Source organism: Hippopotamus amphibius, chromosome 12 (assembly GCF_030028045.1).
Source record: "Hippopotamus amphibius kiboko isolate mHipAmp2 chromosome 12, mHipAmp2.hap2, whole genome shotgun sequence".
In the NCBI taxonomy this organism is placed as follows: domain Eukaryota; kingdom Metazoa; phylum Chordata; class Mammalia; order Artiodactyla; family Hippopotamidae; genus Hippopotamus; species Hippopotamus amphibius.
Window position 1 is genome coordinate 31173701 of NC_080197.1, and position 18564 is coordinate 31192264.

At 44.6% G+C, this 18564-nt stretch overlaps 1 protein-coding gene across 1 annotated transcript in view; it reads left to right on the top strand.

The window, feature by feature from the left end:
- TMC2 (transmembrane channel like 2) overlaps positions 1-18564 on the top strand; it is a 75298-nt gene that overhangs the window by 53953 nt on the left and 2781 nt on the right. Inside the window, exons 15-19 of the mRNA XM_057701696.1 lie at positions 150-217; positions 1004-1243; positions 9876-10001; positions 15125-15203; positions 16156-16267. Coding sequence (XP_057557679.1) covers positions 150-217; positions 1004-1243; positions 9876-10001; positions 15125-15203; positions 16156-16267 — 625 coding nt within the window. The remainder of the gene's footprint in view (positions 1-149; positions 218-1003; positions 1244-9875; positions 10002-15124; positions 15204-16155; positions 16268-18564) is intronic.

Below are 18564 nucleotides of genomic sequence, written 5' to 3' on the forward strand. Positions count from 1 at the left end.
ATAGAACCCTGAATCTAAGGTCCCTCTCTGGTCACCAGAGCAGGCTCTTTGGGGTGGCGTGGCTTGGTCGGTTGACTGGTAGTGGGGTTTGGCTGACACCACCTAATAGACTTTTTCTCTCTCCTCTCTCTCTCTCTCTCTCCCTCCAGCCCTCATATGCTGAATTTGATATTAGTGGAAATGTACTTGGTTTGATCTTCAACCAAGGAATGATCTGGTGAGTTATCCGTTTCCTTTGGTGATCACCTCATTTGCGGAGTCAAAAAGCTGGAATCCCAGGCTTTGCCTCTCAACCAGCTGGAGGAAGTCTGGACAAATCATCTGGCCTCTCTGACCGCCCTTCTTTCACTTGAGCAGGACAGCGGCTGGCCCACCCACTTGCTACCATGTACATAGAGAGGAGAGAAAAGAGTTAGGGAGAGAGAAGGGAAAGAGGAAGAGGGAGGAGAGAGGGAAGAAGGAAAAACTAGGGTAGGGAGGAAGGAAGAGAAAGAAAGGGAGGGAGAGAGGAGGAAAGGGGAGGAAAGGAAAGAGAAAAGAAAGCAGGGAGATAAATGAACTAAGGAACTTCCCTCTGAGGAGGAGTTAGAGGAGGCTGCCGGACTTCAGCCAAAGGCTTTCAAAGGCTCATAGCAAGCCAATATCCAATTCTTTTCATGTAAGGACTTCAAATACTTTTCTGAGCAGCAATGCTGTTTAATGGAGACCATGGAGAAACAGACAAGAGGCCATGTAATTTGCTCCATGCCTGGTGGTGGAGCAGTGGTAAAACCCTGGCCAGAACCCAAGCCAGTAATGCTCGGAGTGTCCTTGTCCTGAGGAATGGATGGCTATGGCTTGGTGGTAAATGTCCTGGTTAGCTGGGAAGCCCCTTCCCTTGGGACCTACAGAGAAAGCAGCAAGGCCTCCTGACCCTAGCCCATCAATCCCATTTCCTTCTGCTGCCCTTCCCTGGCCTCTCCTGCTGTTGAGATGACCAGGTGTGTGGTCTCTGCCCTTCCAGCATGGGCTCCTTCTACGCCCCTGGACTGGTGGGCATCAATGTGCTGCGTCTGCTGACCTCCATGTACTTCCAGTGCTGGGCGGTGATGAGCAGCAACGTCCCGCACGAACGCGTGTTCAAAGCCTCCCGATCCAACAGCTTCTACATGGGCCTCCTGCTGCTGGTGCTCTTCCTCAGCCTCCTGCCAGTGGCCTACACCATCATGTCCCTGCCGCCCTCCTTTGACTGCGGGCCATTCAGGTGCACAGCTGCAGGGGAGCAGCTCCTCTCCCAGGGCAGTCTGCTCAGAGCTCTCAGGCTCAGAATTCCAGTTCTGGTGTCACATCAGCCTGCAAAAGGCCATGGAGTTTTGGGCAAGTCATTAACAGAGCTTTCTGCAGGATGGAGATGTTCTATGTCTGTGCTATCCAACATGGTAGCCACCAACCACTGTTGAGCACTTGAAATGAAGACCAAGAAACTGAATTTCTAATTTTATTTCATTTAAATTAATTTTGATTTAAGTAACCACCAGTGGCTAATGGCTACCACATTGGACAGCACTGCTCTAACCTTTTCATATGTGGATAACCTACTGCCCTGGATTTCCTTGCCATAGAATGAGTAACAGGGGGTGTTCTGAAAATGAAATGACCATACATTTACAAGTGCCATTTAAATGTGAAGCCACTACTGAGACCCTTGACAGGGTCCCCACGCTCTACAGAGCACTGTGGCCTCAAGGTATAAGCCAGACTACTTTCAGAGTCTGGACATTGTATAAAAAGAGATAAATAATTATGCAAGGAGGTAAATGGAGAGAGAATGTGCATCTACTGCTAACTTTCCAAATGGGACACCATCTGAAAACAAAGCCCTTTCTTTTCTGCATAGAAAGGATTCTGTGGTTTAAGAGTTTGGGATATGCTGCCCCTTTTATCTGTCACCTCCTCACTTAGAAATACAGGATGTACACTCCTTTATTCAAGGCTCTGAAGAAACGTGCAGTGAGAGACCACGTGCAAGCCGGTGCCTCCATCCCTACTGACCACAGACCCTTGCTCCACAGAACACCATCCAGGGCCGGGAGGAGGCTGAGTTGAGTAAGGTGCCCACCCTGCACTTGTACAAGCCCGAGGAGGTCAGTACCTCCTTAAACTGTGCATCCCAGGGCCTTACCCGCCTCAATCCAGTCCCAGCCCTGACAACTAATGTGGATCAACACGCTTTGGGAAATGCTGAGCTGGCACTTCTCAATTTATAATGGACTGACCTTGATAAAGTCCTTGGTGCCCCATAACGAGGGCCGTGGGAGCTCAGAGGAGTCATTAGCAGGAGAGCTCACAGCAGTGTGATGGGGCTGAACGGGGACCCAGATGGAAGGAAAGAGGGGCTGGATCCAGAGTAGAGGACCATGCTGAGTGGTAGGAGGCCTGAGCACCAGGTTGAGGGACAGCCACATGGCAGAAGTGCCAGAAGATTCTTTTGGCTTCTTCCTGAGCAAGCTTTGGAAGGCTGGGCTCTGGGTGCAAACACCGGTGCCCCTTTTCCCAGACTGCCCACCCGTTCCAGGCAGGAGGCCAGTGAGTGGGCCTGTGCCATGTCTGGCCCTCGCCACCTGCCCCACTCTTTCTCCATATGCTCCCTGAGGCCCTGACAGCTGACACCCAGATAGCAGAGGAAGGAACCCGAAAGTGGAGCCCAGGAGGACACATGGCTGCCACCTCCTTCCTGTCACTCTTCTGATCAAAACACATCAACAGCTAGAACGTTCATCCCTCAGGCCTTTTCACAGCTCTCCTCTCACTTGCTTCAGAGCTTTACTCAATGGTCACCTTTTCAGTGAGGCCTTCCCTGGAGACCCTAACTGAAATCACACACAGACACACATATACAGACACACAAACACAGACACACACACACGTCTTATCATCACTTCTGTTTACCACATCTCTTTATCAACAACCAGCAGGCCATTCTTTTTGCTTTTTAATCTTTTTTATTGTCTGTCTCCCCACCAGACCATAAGCTCCATCTGGGTGTGATTTTTTTTCTTCCTTTCTCCCTGCTTTACACCCAGTGTCTAAGAGAAAATTTATGGTCAGTGCTCAAACCAGACCCTTCACCTGATAGAAATTCACTTTTAGGATTTAGACCAGATCCAGGCAGGCAACATAAATGAGTGAGAAAGACAGCATTGCATAGCATATAGTTAAAAGTAAAGGTTAGTAAACTACAACCCATGGACCAAATCCAGACGACCACCTGTTTTTGTAAATAAAGTTTTACTGAGACACAGCCTCACTCATTTGCTTACGTATAATCTACGGCTGCTTTCTAACTACAATAGCAGAATTTGAGTATTTCCAACCAAGACCATCTGGCTCACAAAAGCCTAAAATCTTTTCTGAGAAAAATTGCCACCCCTCCTGATATAGAGCATAGACTCTAGAGCCAGCTTTGTTGTTTGCCAGTTGGGTCATCTTGAGCAAGTTACACAGCAGATTCATTGCTTCTTACATGGAAAATTTCACAAGCTTTGTTGATTTGTTCAGCTATGCCTTCTGCTGCTTTAAGTATAGTTTGACCACTATCAGTCATACAACATCATAGTAGATTCCACTTCATTTCAGTTGTTGCTGTGAGGATTTAGTGTGCTGTTATCTGTAAAGTACTTGGAGGAGTGTGCTAATGTATATGGGTTTGCAAAGCTTGAGCCCTGCCCGAATTCAGGGTAGCTGGTACTCATAACAATGCTATGAGGTAGGAAGCATTATCTACACCAGGGATCAGCTAACTTTTTCTTTTAGAGCTTGATAGTACATATTTTAGGCTTTAGGGATCAAGAGGCAAAATCAAGACTATTATGTAGGTACTTATCTAACAGGAAAGAAACCAATGCCCACAAAGTTTTTACTGACAAAGCTCAAAATATGAAAATAATAGAGTATCATTTTTTGTAATACAGGTCAATGAGAAGAATGGAATTCTTTTGAGGGGGAGGAGTGACATTTCATATAATAGAGGTTCAAAGTTATTATGCTCTATCATCAAAAATCAGTTGTCCTGCCCAGATAGCCATCTTTGCTGCCTGGATCCATTATTGTACCAGACATGGCAACATATCTCCCACCAAAGGAAAAAAAAATTGCCATAAAGCTTTATTACTGCCAAGCCATTGGACCGCTGTACAGCAGGGCAAGTCAGGATATTCAGTTTCTATTTCTGATAAAAATTTGCAGATATGAAAATGATTACGTCGTGAGAGCAAATGAAGTTTACCATTGACACTGTTGATTCAATTGTATATGATAGATTCAAATATTTTCTGGAACTTACTCACTGATGAATAAGACAATGAATAACCATAGTCTGCATACACTGAAAATTTCACAAGCTTTGCTAATTAGTTTAGCTATGCCTTCTTCTGCTTTATATATAGTTTGAACATTATCAATTGTAGCACATCATAGCAGATTCCACTTCACTTCAGTTGTACTGAATTCCATTCCATTCAGTGGTACGAAATTAGTGTCTTCTCAATTTCTTTGAGAAAATTTCACCCATATATGTCCTGCACAGAATATTCATAGGAGTTAATTCTTCAGTCACTTCAGACTTGGCATTAACTCCTCAAGTAAACAACTGAGCAGTAGCAGTAACATCTATTGACTCATCAAGAGCCAAGCAAAACCATTTGAGATCACTTGCTTTGTGTTTGAATGTCCTCAACTCTTCAAGCAGCTGCTCTTGCTGGAAAATCTAAAAGTCTTAAGTTTATTTCCTCTGAATACACTTCTTTAGCTCCTACAATTTAATTATTTCACCACTGGTAAATGAGGAACATGATTTTGGAAACTAGAGGAAAAGGGATCCTTGTAATATGGAAAGCTTAGATATACTATATCCTTCAGTTGTATGGAAAGCTGAATTTGTAAATGATAAGGTTGGATATTTAGCTGAGGATATCTCTTTCTTTTTTTTTTTTTTCTTTTTTTTTTTTCTTTTTGGTTGCGCCACATGGCATGTGGGATCTTGGGATCTTAATTCCCCGACCAGGGATCAAACCTGTGCCCCTGCAGTAGAAGCTCAGAGTCTTAACCGCTGGACCACCAGGGAAGTCCCCAGCTGAGGGTATTTTTTTTTAAGATCAATCTTAGTAAAACCATTTTTTTCTCTATTTTTTATTGAAGTATAGTTGGTTTACAATGTTGTGCTAATTTCTGCTGTGCAGAAAAGTGACTCAGTTATATACATATATATATGCTTTTTTTATGTTCTTTTCCATTATGGTTTATCTCAGGAGATTGGACATAATTCCCTGTGCTGTACAGTAGGAACTTGTTTATCCATTCTAAATGCAATAGTTTGCATCTCCTAACCCCAAACTCCCAGTCCATCCCTCTCCTTCCCCAACCTTGGCAATCACAAGTTGGTTCTGTATGTCTGTGAGTCTGTTTCTGTTTTGTAGATAAATTCATTTGTGCCATATTTTAGATTCCACATATAAGTGATATCATATGGTATTTGTCTTTCTCTTTCTGACATTTCATTTAGTACGATAATCTCTAGTTGCACCCATGTTGCTGCAAATGGCATTATTTTGTTCTTTTTAATGTCTGAGCAGTATTCCACTGTATATATGTACCACATCTTCTTTATCCATTCATCTGTCCATGGACATTTAGGTTGTTTCTATGTCTTGGCTATTGTGAATAGCACTGCTATGAACATAGTAGGGCTGTATCTTTTTGAATTACAGTTTTGTCCAGGTATATGCCCAGGAGTGGGATTCCTGGGTCATATGGTAGTTCTATTTTTAGTTTTCTGAGGAAACTCCATAATGTTTTCCATAGTGGCTGCACCAATTTACATAGTTCCCTTCTCTCCACTTCCTCTCCAGCATTTGCTATTTGTAGACTTTTTAATGTTGGCTATTCTGACTGGTGTGAGGTGGTACCTCATTGTAGTTCTGATTTGCATTTCTCTAATAATAGGTGATATTGAGCATCTTTTCATATGCCTACTGGCCATTTGTATGTCTTCTTTGGAGAGATGTCTGTTAAGGTCTTCTGCCCATTTTTCAATTGGGTTGTTTTGGTTTTGGTTTTCTTTTGTCATTGAGTTATATGATCTGTTTATAAATTTTGGATATTATTGCTGAGATATTTCTAAGCAAAGTGTTGAAGGTGCAGCCTGGTTTCTTCTTGCTGTTTATACTAAAAATGTGAGAAGAAAGAGATAAATTGAGGAAAGAACTGATGAGCTAAAAGGAACCAGGACTTAATGATTTTGGAAATTCTCAGCCTGACCAGATTGCAGAAGACTCTAAAAACTGATTCACTGTAAGGAAATCATGCTCTAAGGAGAAAGCCAAGAGGGAGGCTGGACAACCTTTGCTAGTGCTTCTGAAGGATCAAAACATCTGAATATTCAATCACACAATTGATTCTTTTTCTTTTTAATATTTATTTATTTATTGGCTGTGTTGGGTCTTTGTTGCTGCACGCATGCTTTCCTCCAGTTGTGGCAAGCAGGGGCTACTCTTCGTTGCAGTGCGCAGGCTTCTCATGGCAGCTTCTCTTGTTGTGGAGCATAGGCTCTAGGCACACAGGCTTCAGTACTTGTGGCACTTGGGCTCAATAGTTGTGGCTCTCGGGCTCTAGAGCGCAGGCTCAGTAGTTGTGGCATTCGGACTTAGTTGCTCTGCGGCGTGTGCGATCTTCCCAGACCAGGGCTCAAACCCTTGTCCCCTGCATTGGCAAGTGGATAACCACTGAGCAACCAGGGAAGTCCCACAATTGATCCTTTTAAGCATGTAATTCTGATCCTCTCAACCATCCCAGCAGAAGCCAGAAATAGAGATGGAATTATCCAGGAAAGATCTGTGTAGGACCTTCTTGTGTAATGCGCTGAATTCCCACAACATACATGGAAGACGCACCAGGTATTTGAGATTGTTGTATGAGCAGTAACACAGCTTGGACTGAAAGGGGCAGAGAAGAGACAAAAGGAAAGAAAGATGTTGGACTCCAAATATTCTATAGGCAGTAGACAGGCTAATAAAATCTACTCAGCTGAAACCTGTGCTTCTCTTCAAGAAAAAGGAAGGATGACTCCGAGGCCAGAGTCAGGCCTGGAGGGTAGAGCTGCAGGCACAGAGGGTTGAGCCAAGAGAAGATTATTCTCAGGCCTTTGAAATCTAATGGAATTTGGCTGATTGGATTTCAAAATTGCTGGGAACTAGTGACTCTTCCTTCCATTTTCTTCCTTTTGGAATTGGAATATCTATAACTGTTATCCTATGGCTGACCCACCATTGTATTTTGGAAGTAAATAACTTGCTTTCTAGTTTCACAGCTCCACAGAGAGGAATTTTGGCCCAAAATGGGTCACACCCAGAGTGTCATCTACACCTGAGTTAGATGAGATTTGGAACTTCTGAGTCCATGATATTTAGATGAGATTTTTGGACTCTGAGTTGATGCTGTAATGGGTTGATACTTTGGGGCATGTAGGGATGGTGGTGAGTATATTTTGCAGGTGGGATGAGTATGAATGTTTGGAGGCCAGAGAGCAGACTGGGGGGCTGAATAATGGCTCCCAAAGATATCCAGGTCCTAATCCCTGGAACCTGTGGATGTTACCTTATATATCAAAATGGCCTTTGCTTATCTGATTAAGGATGTTCAGATGGGGAGACTGTCTGAATTACCCAGATGGGCCCTAAATCACAAATGTCGTTATTAGAGGGAGGCAAAGGGAGATTTGATTACAGAAGAGCAGTAAGTGATGTGACCTTGAAAGAAGAAAGAGATTTGAAGATTCTGTGCTGCTAGCTTTGAAGATAGAGGAAGGGGCCATGAGCCGAGGAATGCGGGGAATGAAGCTCTAAAAGCTGAAAAAATGAAAGGAAACAGATTCTTCCCTAGAGCCTCCTTCTGAAGGGAGAGCAGCCCTGCCAACACCTTGGTTTCAGTCCAATGAATCCATTTCAAACTTTTGGGGCTCCAGAACTGTAAGAAAATAATTTGTATTGTTTTAAGCCTCCCATGTGGTAAATGGTTACACAGTAGTCACTGAAAACTAACACATCATCTAATACGTCTTAATTCAGTGACAAAATAATCCACATTCTATTGTGACTGAAGCGTCACATTTGAAGTCCACTTTTATTTTCTTGTTTTTACAAGATAAGTATTCACTGGTAATTTAAAAAATAATAAGGATTTCCTGGCTGTCCAGTGGTGAGGACTCTGCACTTTCACTGCTGAGTGTGTGGGTTCAGTCCCTGGTCAGGGAACTAAGATCCTGCAGGGCACAGCCAAATAATAATAGTAATAGTAAATTACATGTTATAATATGGTGATATGCGTGGCACTTGAAATGCTGTCATGTTATAACTGCATCATTGCAATCTGTAGTGTGCTCTGCAACAGTGCTAAGCATCGAAATGGCCGCAGATGTTCACTAACACAACTACTCATCTCTGCTGTTATAGCACAAAAACAACCATAGACGATACATAAATAAATGAGCGTGGCTGTGTTCCACTGAAACATTTACAGACACTGAAGTTTGAATTTCATACTTCAATCTTTAGGTGTCACGAAATACTACTCTTCTTTTGATATTTTTCCAATTATTTAAAAATGTGAAAACCATTCTTAACTCACAGGTCTTAAAAAAACAGGTAGCAAGCCGAACTTGGTCCATGGGCCATTGTTTGCCAACCCCTGATTGACACATAAGAGAAAAGTGAAGCTTCTAGATGCAACATTTTGGAGGGGACTTATAATTTGACAGTCACATACTCAATATTTTATGTGAATTCATGTCTATGTCCTCTAAACAATCTTCTGAGGAAAATGCTGTTATTATAACACCATCTTATACTATTTTATTATTGTACTGTATTATACAGATGAGGAAACCAGGGCAGAGAATTTTTCAGTATCTTGCCCAAAGATATCAAACCTTTGCAGCACTATCCAATAGAACTTTCTATATGAAGGGAAAAAATCCATATCTGCTCCTCAAATATAGTAGCTATTAGTCACATGACTACTAAGCACTTGAAGTGTGTGACTAAGAAACTGAATTTTTAATTTAATTTTAATAACCACATTGGACAGTACAGCTCTAGTGGGGAGAGTGAGGCTATGAATACAGGCAGAAAGTAAGTAAATTGTCCGTGGTGTCCCACAGCTAATAAATGGAGGAGCAAGGATTTAAATCAGGAATTTCAAACCATGAATTCCAGTTCTTGGCACCAAAACTACCAACCAAAAGCCAGGAGCAACCAGTAATTTCCGGGCAGGTATTTGTGGAAGGCAGTCTCCATAGTGGCTCTTAGGTATTCGAAGAAAATCAATATTACTGTTGTGAACTGTTCAGGAGCCTGCCCTAGGCAATCCTATCCCCTGGAATTCTCATCTGAAGACTGATTGTAGGTATTTTTGAATCACCATGAGGCTATCCATCACAACGGTCTCTGGAGAGCTGCCTCCAGGTCCAGGGGCCCAGAGAAAGCTCTATGTTGGTCTCGTAGCTACATCACAGGCCATTTTCTCCCATGAGACTATAGGAGAACACCCATTTTCATCTTGCTGAGGAAAGTGCCAGGTACAGGAGACCAAGGTAGTCTGAGAGGTTGTGAGGCACTGAGGACTTGAAGCTGGGGAAACAGGGTGCTAAGGCAGCCAGCCCTAAGCCCCCACCTACAGGGCAGCCCCTCGTGGGGCTTTTTCCACTGCAGTGCCTGTGGAGAAGAGCTCTGTTCTTCCAGAAGAGCAGTGGTCAGTGGTGACCTGGGCCCTCCAGGGTATGGACACAGTTGTTTATGCCACATGAGCTTTATAGAATGCTATAATGTATCCTCTCCTCTTTCCAGCGGGAAAAACAGAATGTATGACGTCATCCAAGAGACAGTCGAAAATGATTTCCCAACCTTCCTGGGCAAGATCTTTGCTTTCCTCGCCAATCCAGGCCTAATCATTCCAGCCATCCTGCTGATGTTGTAAGTTCGCCAGGGGCCATGGCTCTGCCTCGTGGAAACCTCCCCTTGCAGTTGAGACTTCTTTGGTAGGTCCTTCTTTCTCACCCTCTCAATCTGGATTTCCCGGAAGTACATCCTCAGACAAAGATTTAAATGCAAGTAATTTATTGGGGCAGGATGGGGGGCTGGCGGTGTGTGTAGGGAATAAGACAGAGAAGGGACGGGAAGGTGCAGTCTCACCCCTGGGATGACTTTAATCCTGCTGGGAGTTCTGAGAAACAGTGAGCCTCTGACTTATCCTGCTCAATGGGGCGGGATCGGGGTATTTGCAGACCGGTTCCCATCGGTCACTGGTTGAGTGCTGCTGGGACATGCGGCAGGGCAGAGGCATTAGTTAATTCCCGGGCAGAATGGTTTCAGGGACCGGGGTCGGGGGAGTTTCAGGCACTGGCAGCTGTCAGTCTTTCCGGTAGCACCCTGAAGATAGGGCCCAAAGAATAAGGTGAGTACTGCCAGTGTCTGCAACACCTTCCAAAACGTCCACTGGAAATATCAAAGACCCCCACCCCCCACCCCCACTCCCACCCCCACCCCGAGAAAGCTGAGGCCTGATGCAACCTGCCCCCAGCTGGGCCCGTGGAGCTTCTCTGCAGAGCACCCCGTGCACTAGAGCGTTCAGTGCATCTGTTGCCATCCCTCTCACAGACTGAAGATGTGGGTGGGCTTGGTGGTCTCCATATCCCCAACACCAGCCCCATGCCTGGGGCGCAGGGGGCAAACAATGAACGCTCAAGAAAGGAACAGGGCAGGAAGTTGTGAAATATTCCTAACATACGGAAATGTGCAGACAACCATATATAAGATCACAAGAGTAAACAGATGTTGACACTTAGCAATATTTGCTTCAGATCGATCTCTCTTTTTAAAAGAAAGAAACGTTACACTTCAAGCCCCACTCAATCTTTCTCTCGCGCTCCCTCTCCAAAAGTGACCATCTTTGGGTTAGTTTTAATCATTTCCAAAATGGACCATTTAATCACGTGTATGTACTATTGTTTTCTGAGTTCTTTCATGACTGGTTCAGGCTACACAGCTTTCCTCACTCACATTGTGTTTGGGGGACTTTTTTGTGTGGATTCACGAGCAAACATTTGCATGGCTCTACTGTGTTCCACTGTGTTGCAAAAACAATCAATAAATAATCGATCATAGGAATAGAAAAGAATTTTATTTGAGCCAAACTGAGGACAATAGTCCAGAAGACACCCTCTTTGGTGACTCTGAGAAGTTGCTCCAGAGAAGCATGGTTTTCAGCAGTTTTATATCTTGTCAGAGCAAAGAACATTAAACGAATCAGGGATACGTTCCTTCAAGGTTTCACAAAAAACAAAAACAGATCGGCATGTACACAGTGAGTCAGTATGGCCTTGGCACCTGGGAAGGGAGTCTTATCATCAAAGGAGTCCCAGCATTGGAATCCTAGGAAAGGAGACACAATCTTTATTTTTCACATGGATATTCTTTACTTCTGGTCAATGCTCCCTTTTCTTTCATAATTAAACCAGATATGGGAGTGCCCTGGTGGCCCGGTTCCCGGGTTTAGTGGTTAGGACTCTAGACTTTCACTGCCATGGCCTGGGTTCAATCACTGGTTGGGGAACTGAGATCCTGCAAGCTGAGAGGCCAAAAAAAAAAAAAAAAGCAGAGGTACAATGTATGCTTTTGTTGTTGTTGTTGTTGTTGGCTGCATTGGGTCTTTGTTAATCGTGCAGGTTTTCTCTAGTTGTGGCAGTGGGGGCTACTGTTCGTTGAGGGGTGTGGGCTTCTCATTGTGGTGGCTTCTCTTGTTGCAGAGCATGGACTCTAGGCGTGCAGGCTTCAGTAGTTGTGGCGCACAGGCTCTAGAGCTCAGGCTCAGTAGTTGTGAAACCATGCACCTCAGATTGGGACTTGAACCCACGTGCCAGGACTCAAACCCAGCCAAAACTTCAACTGGGACACTGAACCCACGAGGCTGGGACTCAAACCTGGCCAAAACCCAAGGTCTTCCAACTGAGATCACATACCTGGTTTCAGGACTTAATGGAGCTCAAGTTCTTGATATCTCATTGCAGAAAGAATTCAGTGAGAGACAAAGTGATAAGTAAGACGTGAATTTATTTAGAGAGAAACATACTCCACAGAGTGTGGGCCATCTCAGAAGGTGACAAAATAAGATCCCACATGCTGCGGGGTGTGGCCAAAAAAAAAAAACAGAAAACAAACAAACAATAAAACAACGTGCGTCCATTCTTGAACATTTGTAATATTGCCCCCCCAGAATGATAATAATAAAGTGGTGCAAAAAAAAATCTCTCTCATCATCTCAGCAGTCATCTCCAGCTCTATGCTGATGAGTTAGAATATAATTCTGCTCCTTTTCTTAACCATAGTAAAGTAAAATATCTCTGGCAGCAAGCCTATGCATTCTATGAAAGTTGTTTAATGAGGAACAAGCATGTTTGGAACAAGCATGTTTAAGCTTATTAAAAGCTTAATCTAAAAGTGTCAACTGACAAAGAAAATATGAGGGACTAAAAAAGTTTATTGAACAAGTTTTGCCATAGAATAGAGAACAATAAAATCCAAAGACCAAGATGGCATTGTTAACTTTGGAAAGAACAGAGCCTGCACAATAGAATCAACTGGGAAGATTTTGAAAATAGCAACGCTTGGCTTCTTCTGAAGAGATTCTGATTCAATGGGTCCAGAAAGGTTCTAGAAAACATTTTTGAATCTTCTCAAAAGATTCTAGCATGTGGGATCTTAGCTCCTCGACCAGAGATTGAACCCCCACTCCCTGCATTGGAAGGCAAAGTCTTAACCACTGGACCACCAGGGAAGTCCTGAGAGCACCATTCCTTTAATGACAAAATAAATCATGTCATGAGGTTGGCTGGGATCCTCTTCTTTGATGTTTCAACAACATAAAAAGCTGCCTCTGGTTTATTTTTCTTTTGTCTAATCCTTTGTAAAACAATTACATTTTTCCCTAACCAAAAAAAAAAAAAAAAAAACACCAGGGTATGCGGTCCTCAGTTTTTATAGGGGTGGGTAATTTCATATGCTAATGAGTGGGAGGAGCATTCCAGCTATTTCAGGAAGGGACGGGGATTTCCAGGAATTGGGCCACCACCCACTTTTTGATCCTAATAGTCAGCCTTGGAACTGTCATGGCGCCTGGTAGTCGACTTGTCCTCCATCTTGGACCCATTTTGTTCTCATCAGTTTATGTCATGTCCTCGGGCTATGTCATCCTTTCAAAGGTTATGCCCTGCACCCTTCCCTCCTGTTTCAATTGTGGCACATGGGCTTAGTTGCTCTGCGGCCTGTGGGCTCTTCCCAGACCAGGGATAGAACCCTTGTCCCCTGCACTGGCAGGCAGATTCTTAACCACTGTGCCACCAGGGAAGTCCCTACAATGTATGCTTGATAGGCCACAAACAGGCTGTCTTAGCATAAAATTCAAGTTAACTCAGTATAAACCAGAATGACTTCCCTGTACCTCAGTATGTGAAATTTTCTTATATCATTTGTATAAATAAACCACAACATAACCATTGCTCTGCATAGAGATAGGTTGTTTCCACTTTCTTGCTATTGCAAATATGCTGCTTATATATGTCTCCTTGTGCGCATGTTAGAGTCTTCTAGAAGTGGAATTGCTGGGTCGTAGATGTGTTTCTTCAATCTTTGTAGACAGCGCTGAATTGCTCTCCAAAATAGGTGTTTTTCCTTACATCCTCAACTTCAAACATCCTCTGCTTCTAGTCCTCATGTGAGGGAGGGCTGACATGGTAGTGACCACCGCCTGAGGGAATTCTGGAACCCAGATACCAAACCTGACCTTGCAGGCAGCACGGGAAACACTAAGCTTAGAAACAGCCTCAGGAGCAACAGAGTCACCCAGGAGCTTTTGATCATCTCTGATCTCCGATTCCTCCCTAACAAATGGGCTGTGAATTAGGAGAGAAGGCGAGGCCTCGTGGGCGCCCTTCTAACAGATGGTGGTCCCTTCGCCTGTTCTCCTTCTGGCCTCTCGTCGCCCACAGTCCTCTGAGTCTTTACTTCAGGAGGCTCATGGGAGAGCCTGTGACCCACAGCTCTGCCAAAGGCGATGTGTTTCCTCCCTTCTGTCTACAAGAGAGCTCGAGGACTCTGCTGAAGTGGCTCAGGGTGGCCCCACCCCGAGGGCAAGGATTGGAAGACCCAAGCTGGAGCAGCTGGAGCTTGAAATGCACGAAGAAAAGTGACAGATAAGGACGGGCTGTTGGAGTAATCAGTCCAGGAGGCATCCCAGGCTTTTGTGGGCCCCTCCCCCCTCAGGTCTTAGCCCCAAATCCTAGGTCCTGTGAAAGGGAAGCCCAGGCTATAGCCTTGAAGGACACCTAGCCACCCAGTCAGCCAGTGGGGGCTGGACTCTGAAAACCACAAGCCCAGGACAGATATTCGCATCAGTGCACCGTGGGCAGAGGACTTTGGGGTCTATGCAGTTGTGTTTCTAGGCAAACTTGGAGCAGGTCACTTAGCACCTCTCTCTCCTCTCTCAGCACTTGAAGATTGTGGAAAGGGCTTTGGCATCAAATGTGGTTGCCCACAAGAGCTAATAGATAGGATGGCCTTGGGCAAATGGCTTAACCTCTCTGCATTCCAGGATGCTGACCTGTAAAGATGGGAGTCATCCTTTCTTCTTCACAAGGTTTCATCAGAACCAGTGGAATGTGGAGTGGGATGCGCATGGCACAGAGCCCGGCACAGGCCAGGTACCCAGGAAACACAACCAGCCGCTTCTGCAGATGAGAAACTCTGCCTCTCCCCTGGCTCTTCAGGTTTCCCAGAAGAAGACTGATTCCTTCAGCTAACCTTTATTAAACACTCTGAGAACTAGAAATGTGTTCAATAAAGTAGAGAGAGAACACGGATGTCCAAGACCTTGTTGACGTTAACTGGGGAATTTGGGGTGGTAAGACCTCCCTCGACCCTGCCCAGAGGCAAAGCCTGGTCACCTATTCCAGGAAGCCTGCCATGATTCCTGGGGTAAGGCATCCAGCTCTTGTCATTTTCCAAGATCACAGTACCCCCCAGAGCATGCTTTTCTCTTGCAGCCTGGCTATCTACTACCTGAACTCAGTTTCCAAAAGCCTTTCCCGAGCTAATGCCCAGCTGAGAAAGAAAATCCAAGCGGTGAGTCTGTTGGGAATTTTTATTCAAAAAGATGTTATGTTTTTGGTTTCTTTCGCTAATTTGCTCTTTGAGCCCAGTTGCATTCTTTAAATGGCTTTCTTATAAACCAAACCCCAAATGATCTGTATGGCAGGAAGCAGCCTTGAGAGATTCAGTGACACGCATTTATATTCTGAGGATATTTGGGAATACATAACCGTGATGACAAATTTTGAGCGGTTGCTAAAGAATAGGAGAAATTCAATGGATTAAACCAGTGTTCATACATGATAAAACCAGTACCCACAATAATTCCTACAGATTAAAACTCATAGTAGAAATACTAGGGCTTCCTAGGCGGCGCAGTGGTTAAGGATCCGCCTGCCAATGCAGAGGTCACGGGTTCGATCCCAGCTCCAGGAAGATCCCACATGCCGCGGAGCAACTAAGCCCGTGCGCCAAAAAAAAAAAAAAAGAAAAAGAAATACTAAAGAAAATAGCGTTGTCACAACCGCATGGTGCTTTTGCCCCATGGCCTGCCTAAGGAGTCTCTTAAGTCCCCTCCACACGGGGGCAGCCTCTCTCAGCATCGGCTGACACCCTGACTGCCTCTTCCGCTCTCCCAGCCCCCACCCCTGCCTCCTACACACGGTAAAGGCTGGACCCTAACCCTCCTTAATCTCAACAGCCTCGCTGCCAGTTCCCAACCACACTTCCTTCTGTCACTCTCACTGTCCTCCTGCCCAGGTATAGAAAACCATTGAAATACAGTATTGGCAGAGGTTCTGTCCTCCCCTGGCCAGATGTTCCTACAAATGCTCTGCAAACCTGAGTCCCAGGTGCCCTCTCCAGCCAGCGGTGAGGACAAGAACCAGTGATTTAAGGTAGCTGGCCTCTAGATCTCACCATCCTGGGCTGAGAAACTCAACACCCATTTCCCTGGCCAGGACCGACCATTCTTTTTTTCCTGCAGCTCCGCGAAGTTGAAAAGAGCCACAAGTCTGTCAAAGGCAGAGCCACAGCCAGAGATTTGGAGGACACAGCTAAAGGCAACTCAAAAAATGCCACCCAGCTCACCAAAGAAGGTAAATTCTATTTCACGCTGGTTACTTTTTACGAGGCCACATGGGAAAGTGTAAAGAGCAAATGCTGTGAAATTAGATGCATCTGGGACTGAAATCAGAATTCTGGCAATTATTAGTGGTGTGAAGTTGGGCAAATTAAAACAGGAGTGAATCGTAGGCAGCCCTGCGGGGTGGTACAAATGAGATGGAAGTGCCTGTGAAGTGCTTCAATGACTTCCTGGCACAGAGAACCAACATAAGGGAGCTGGTGGGGTGAGGAGGAATGTCTGTAAACTGGGGAAATACCAGGGTTACTTCCCTAATTTCTATCCCCTGAGTCTCTCACCACATTTTCTATGGTGATGGTTCTTCATCATTTTGTCTTCGTTTGTGAAATGACTTTGTCTTCTTTGTCTTTCACACTCCTGAGTCTGTCATTTCTCATGTTATATCCTCTTAATATGCAGCTACTTAACCCAACATAGGAGCACAATTCGTGTCCCACCCAGGTCCCTTTAAGATGCTCTGAGGTCAGTTGACATGGATCACAGCTGCCAGGGATGGAGGAGGTATTTGTTTTCTGTGTCATTTTAAGTGTTTTCTTTAGGAGGAGAAATAGGAAGATTTGCATCCAGCAGCCACTACTCCCACCAGAACCAGTTTGTATTCTCTTAAAAAAGAGTGGTTGGATATAAACAGCTTAAAAAAAAAAAAAGAGTGGCATTGAAATAGCTAGAGTAACAGGGTGAGAAAAGGCCACACACATTCCAAAGAAGGTGTCACAGAGCTTCCAAGGGGAGTAATCACAGACCATCTCTACCTACGGAGTGAGGAAAGGTCAAATTGAAAGGATCAGCTTAGCATCTCTGAGCTGATCCCATTTTCCAAGGAGTGTCCCCGTGTCAAAATTAAAGTGCCAGTATGCGAAAATTTTGACCTTTGCTATGGGAATTGAATGAGATGCACAAGAAATGTCTCAGAGTTTAGGAGTTAGAATTTTTTTTTTTTTGGGGGGGGTACACCAGGTTCAATCATCTGTTTTTATACACATATCCCCGTATTCCCTCCCTTCCTTGACTACCCCCCCTCGAGTCCCCGCCACCCTCCCTGCCCCAGTCCTCTAAGGCATCTTCCATCCTTGAGTTGGACTCCCTTTGTTATACAACAACTTCCCACTGACTATTTTACAGTTGGTAGTATACATATGTCTGTGCTACTCTCTCGCTTCATCTCAAGGAGTTAGAATTTTTAGAACAGAAATTACTTATCATTTATTTGATGCCCTTATAACATGTAGGCAGGACTCTAGGAAACAGACAAGAAGAATTTAAGCCCGGAGCAGCATTTCCCTGAGGATGACAGTCAGTTCTCGAGATCCAAGAGTGCAGAGAGTGATGGTGGAAGCAGAACAGGAGAAGAAAGGGCACCTGTGTGTATCCCTAACTAACACTGGTGATATTGGAATAGCAACAAATATTAAAAGAAGCCATAAACAGGTAGATGTTGCAAAAAGAGGACGTGAGGCCTGTGTCAACATAGAACCTATTCCTGGTGAGTCTCCAAAATGTATGGCAGGCATTTCAAAGCTACAGATGTTCTTGTCAGCAAGATCAGCTGCAGTCCATTGATAGCTTGGAAGCCTAGTTCAGAGATGAAATGCAGAAGAGCAAATGGCTGGCACTTGTGGAGCTGAAAAAAGTGTTTCAGGGTTTTTTGTGTTCTGTTTTAATTGTTTATTTATCTATTTTGGCTGTGTGGGGTCTCAGTTGCAGCATGCAAACTCTCAGTTGCAGCATACGTGCAGGATCCAGTTCCCGGACCAGGGATCGAACCCGGGATCCTTGCATTGGGAGTGTAGAGTCTTACCCGCTGGACCACCAGGGAAGTCCCTGAAGAAAGTGTTTGAATTCACCTAATTTTTCCACACAGGACAGGAAGTGACGTAAATGTGATATTATGTTGTCATATCACCAACAAAAACAAGACAAAAATGGAACGGACATATTTGGACAGCAATGGAAGGAATAAAATAGGTTTATAAAACGTTTTCCGTGAGAAAGCAAGAAACCTACACTGGTTGACAGTGGTCCATTCATGTCCCCATGAGCTCGCATGGCCTTGGCCTGCAGCGGCTTGAAGCAGGGTTTTGGCTCTCGGCCAGAGACTGAGGTTGGGTCACAGCAGTGAGGGCACCGAATCCTAGCCACTAGACCAGTGGCCAGTGACAAGGCCTTGGCCCTTCAGCTTTGCAGAAAAGAATTCCCACAAAGACAGAAAGTAGTGAAACAAGTAAAGTGTTTATTTGGAGGAAAAACAGT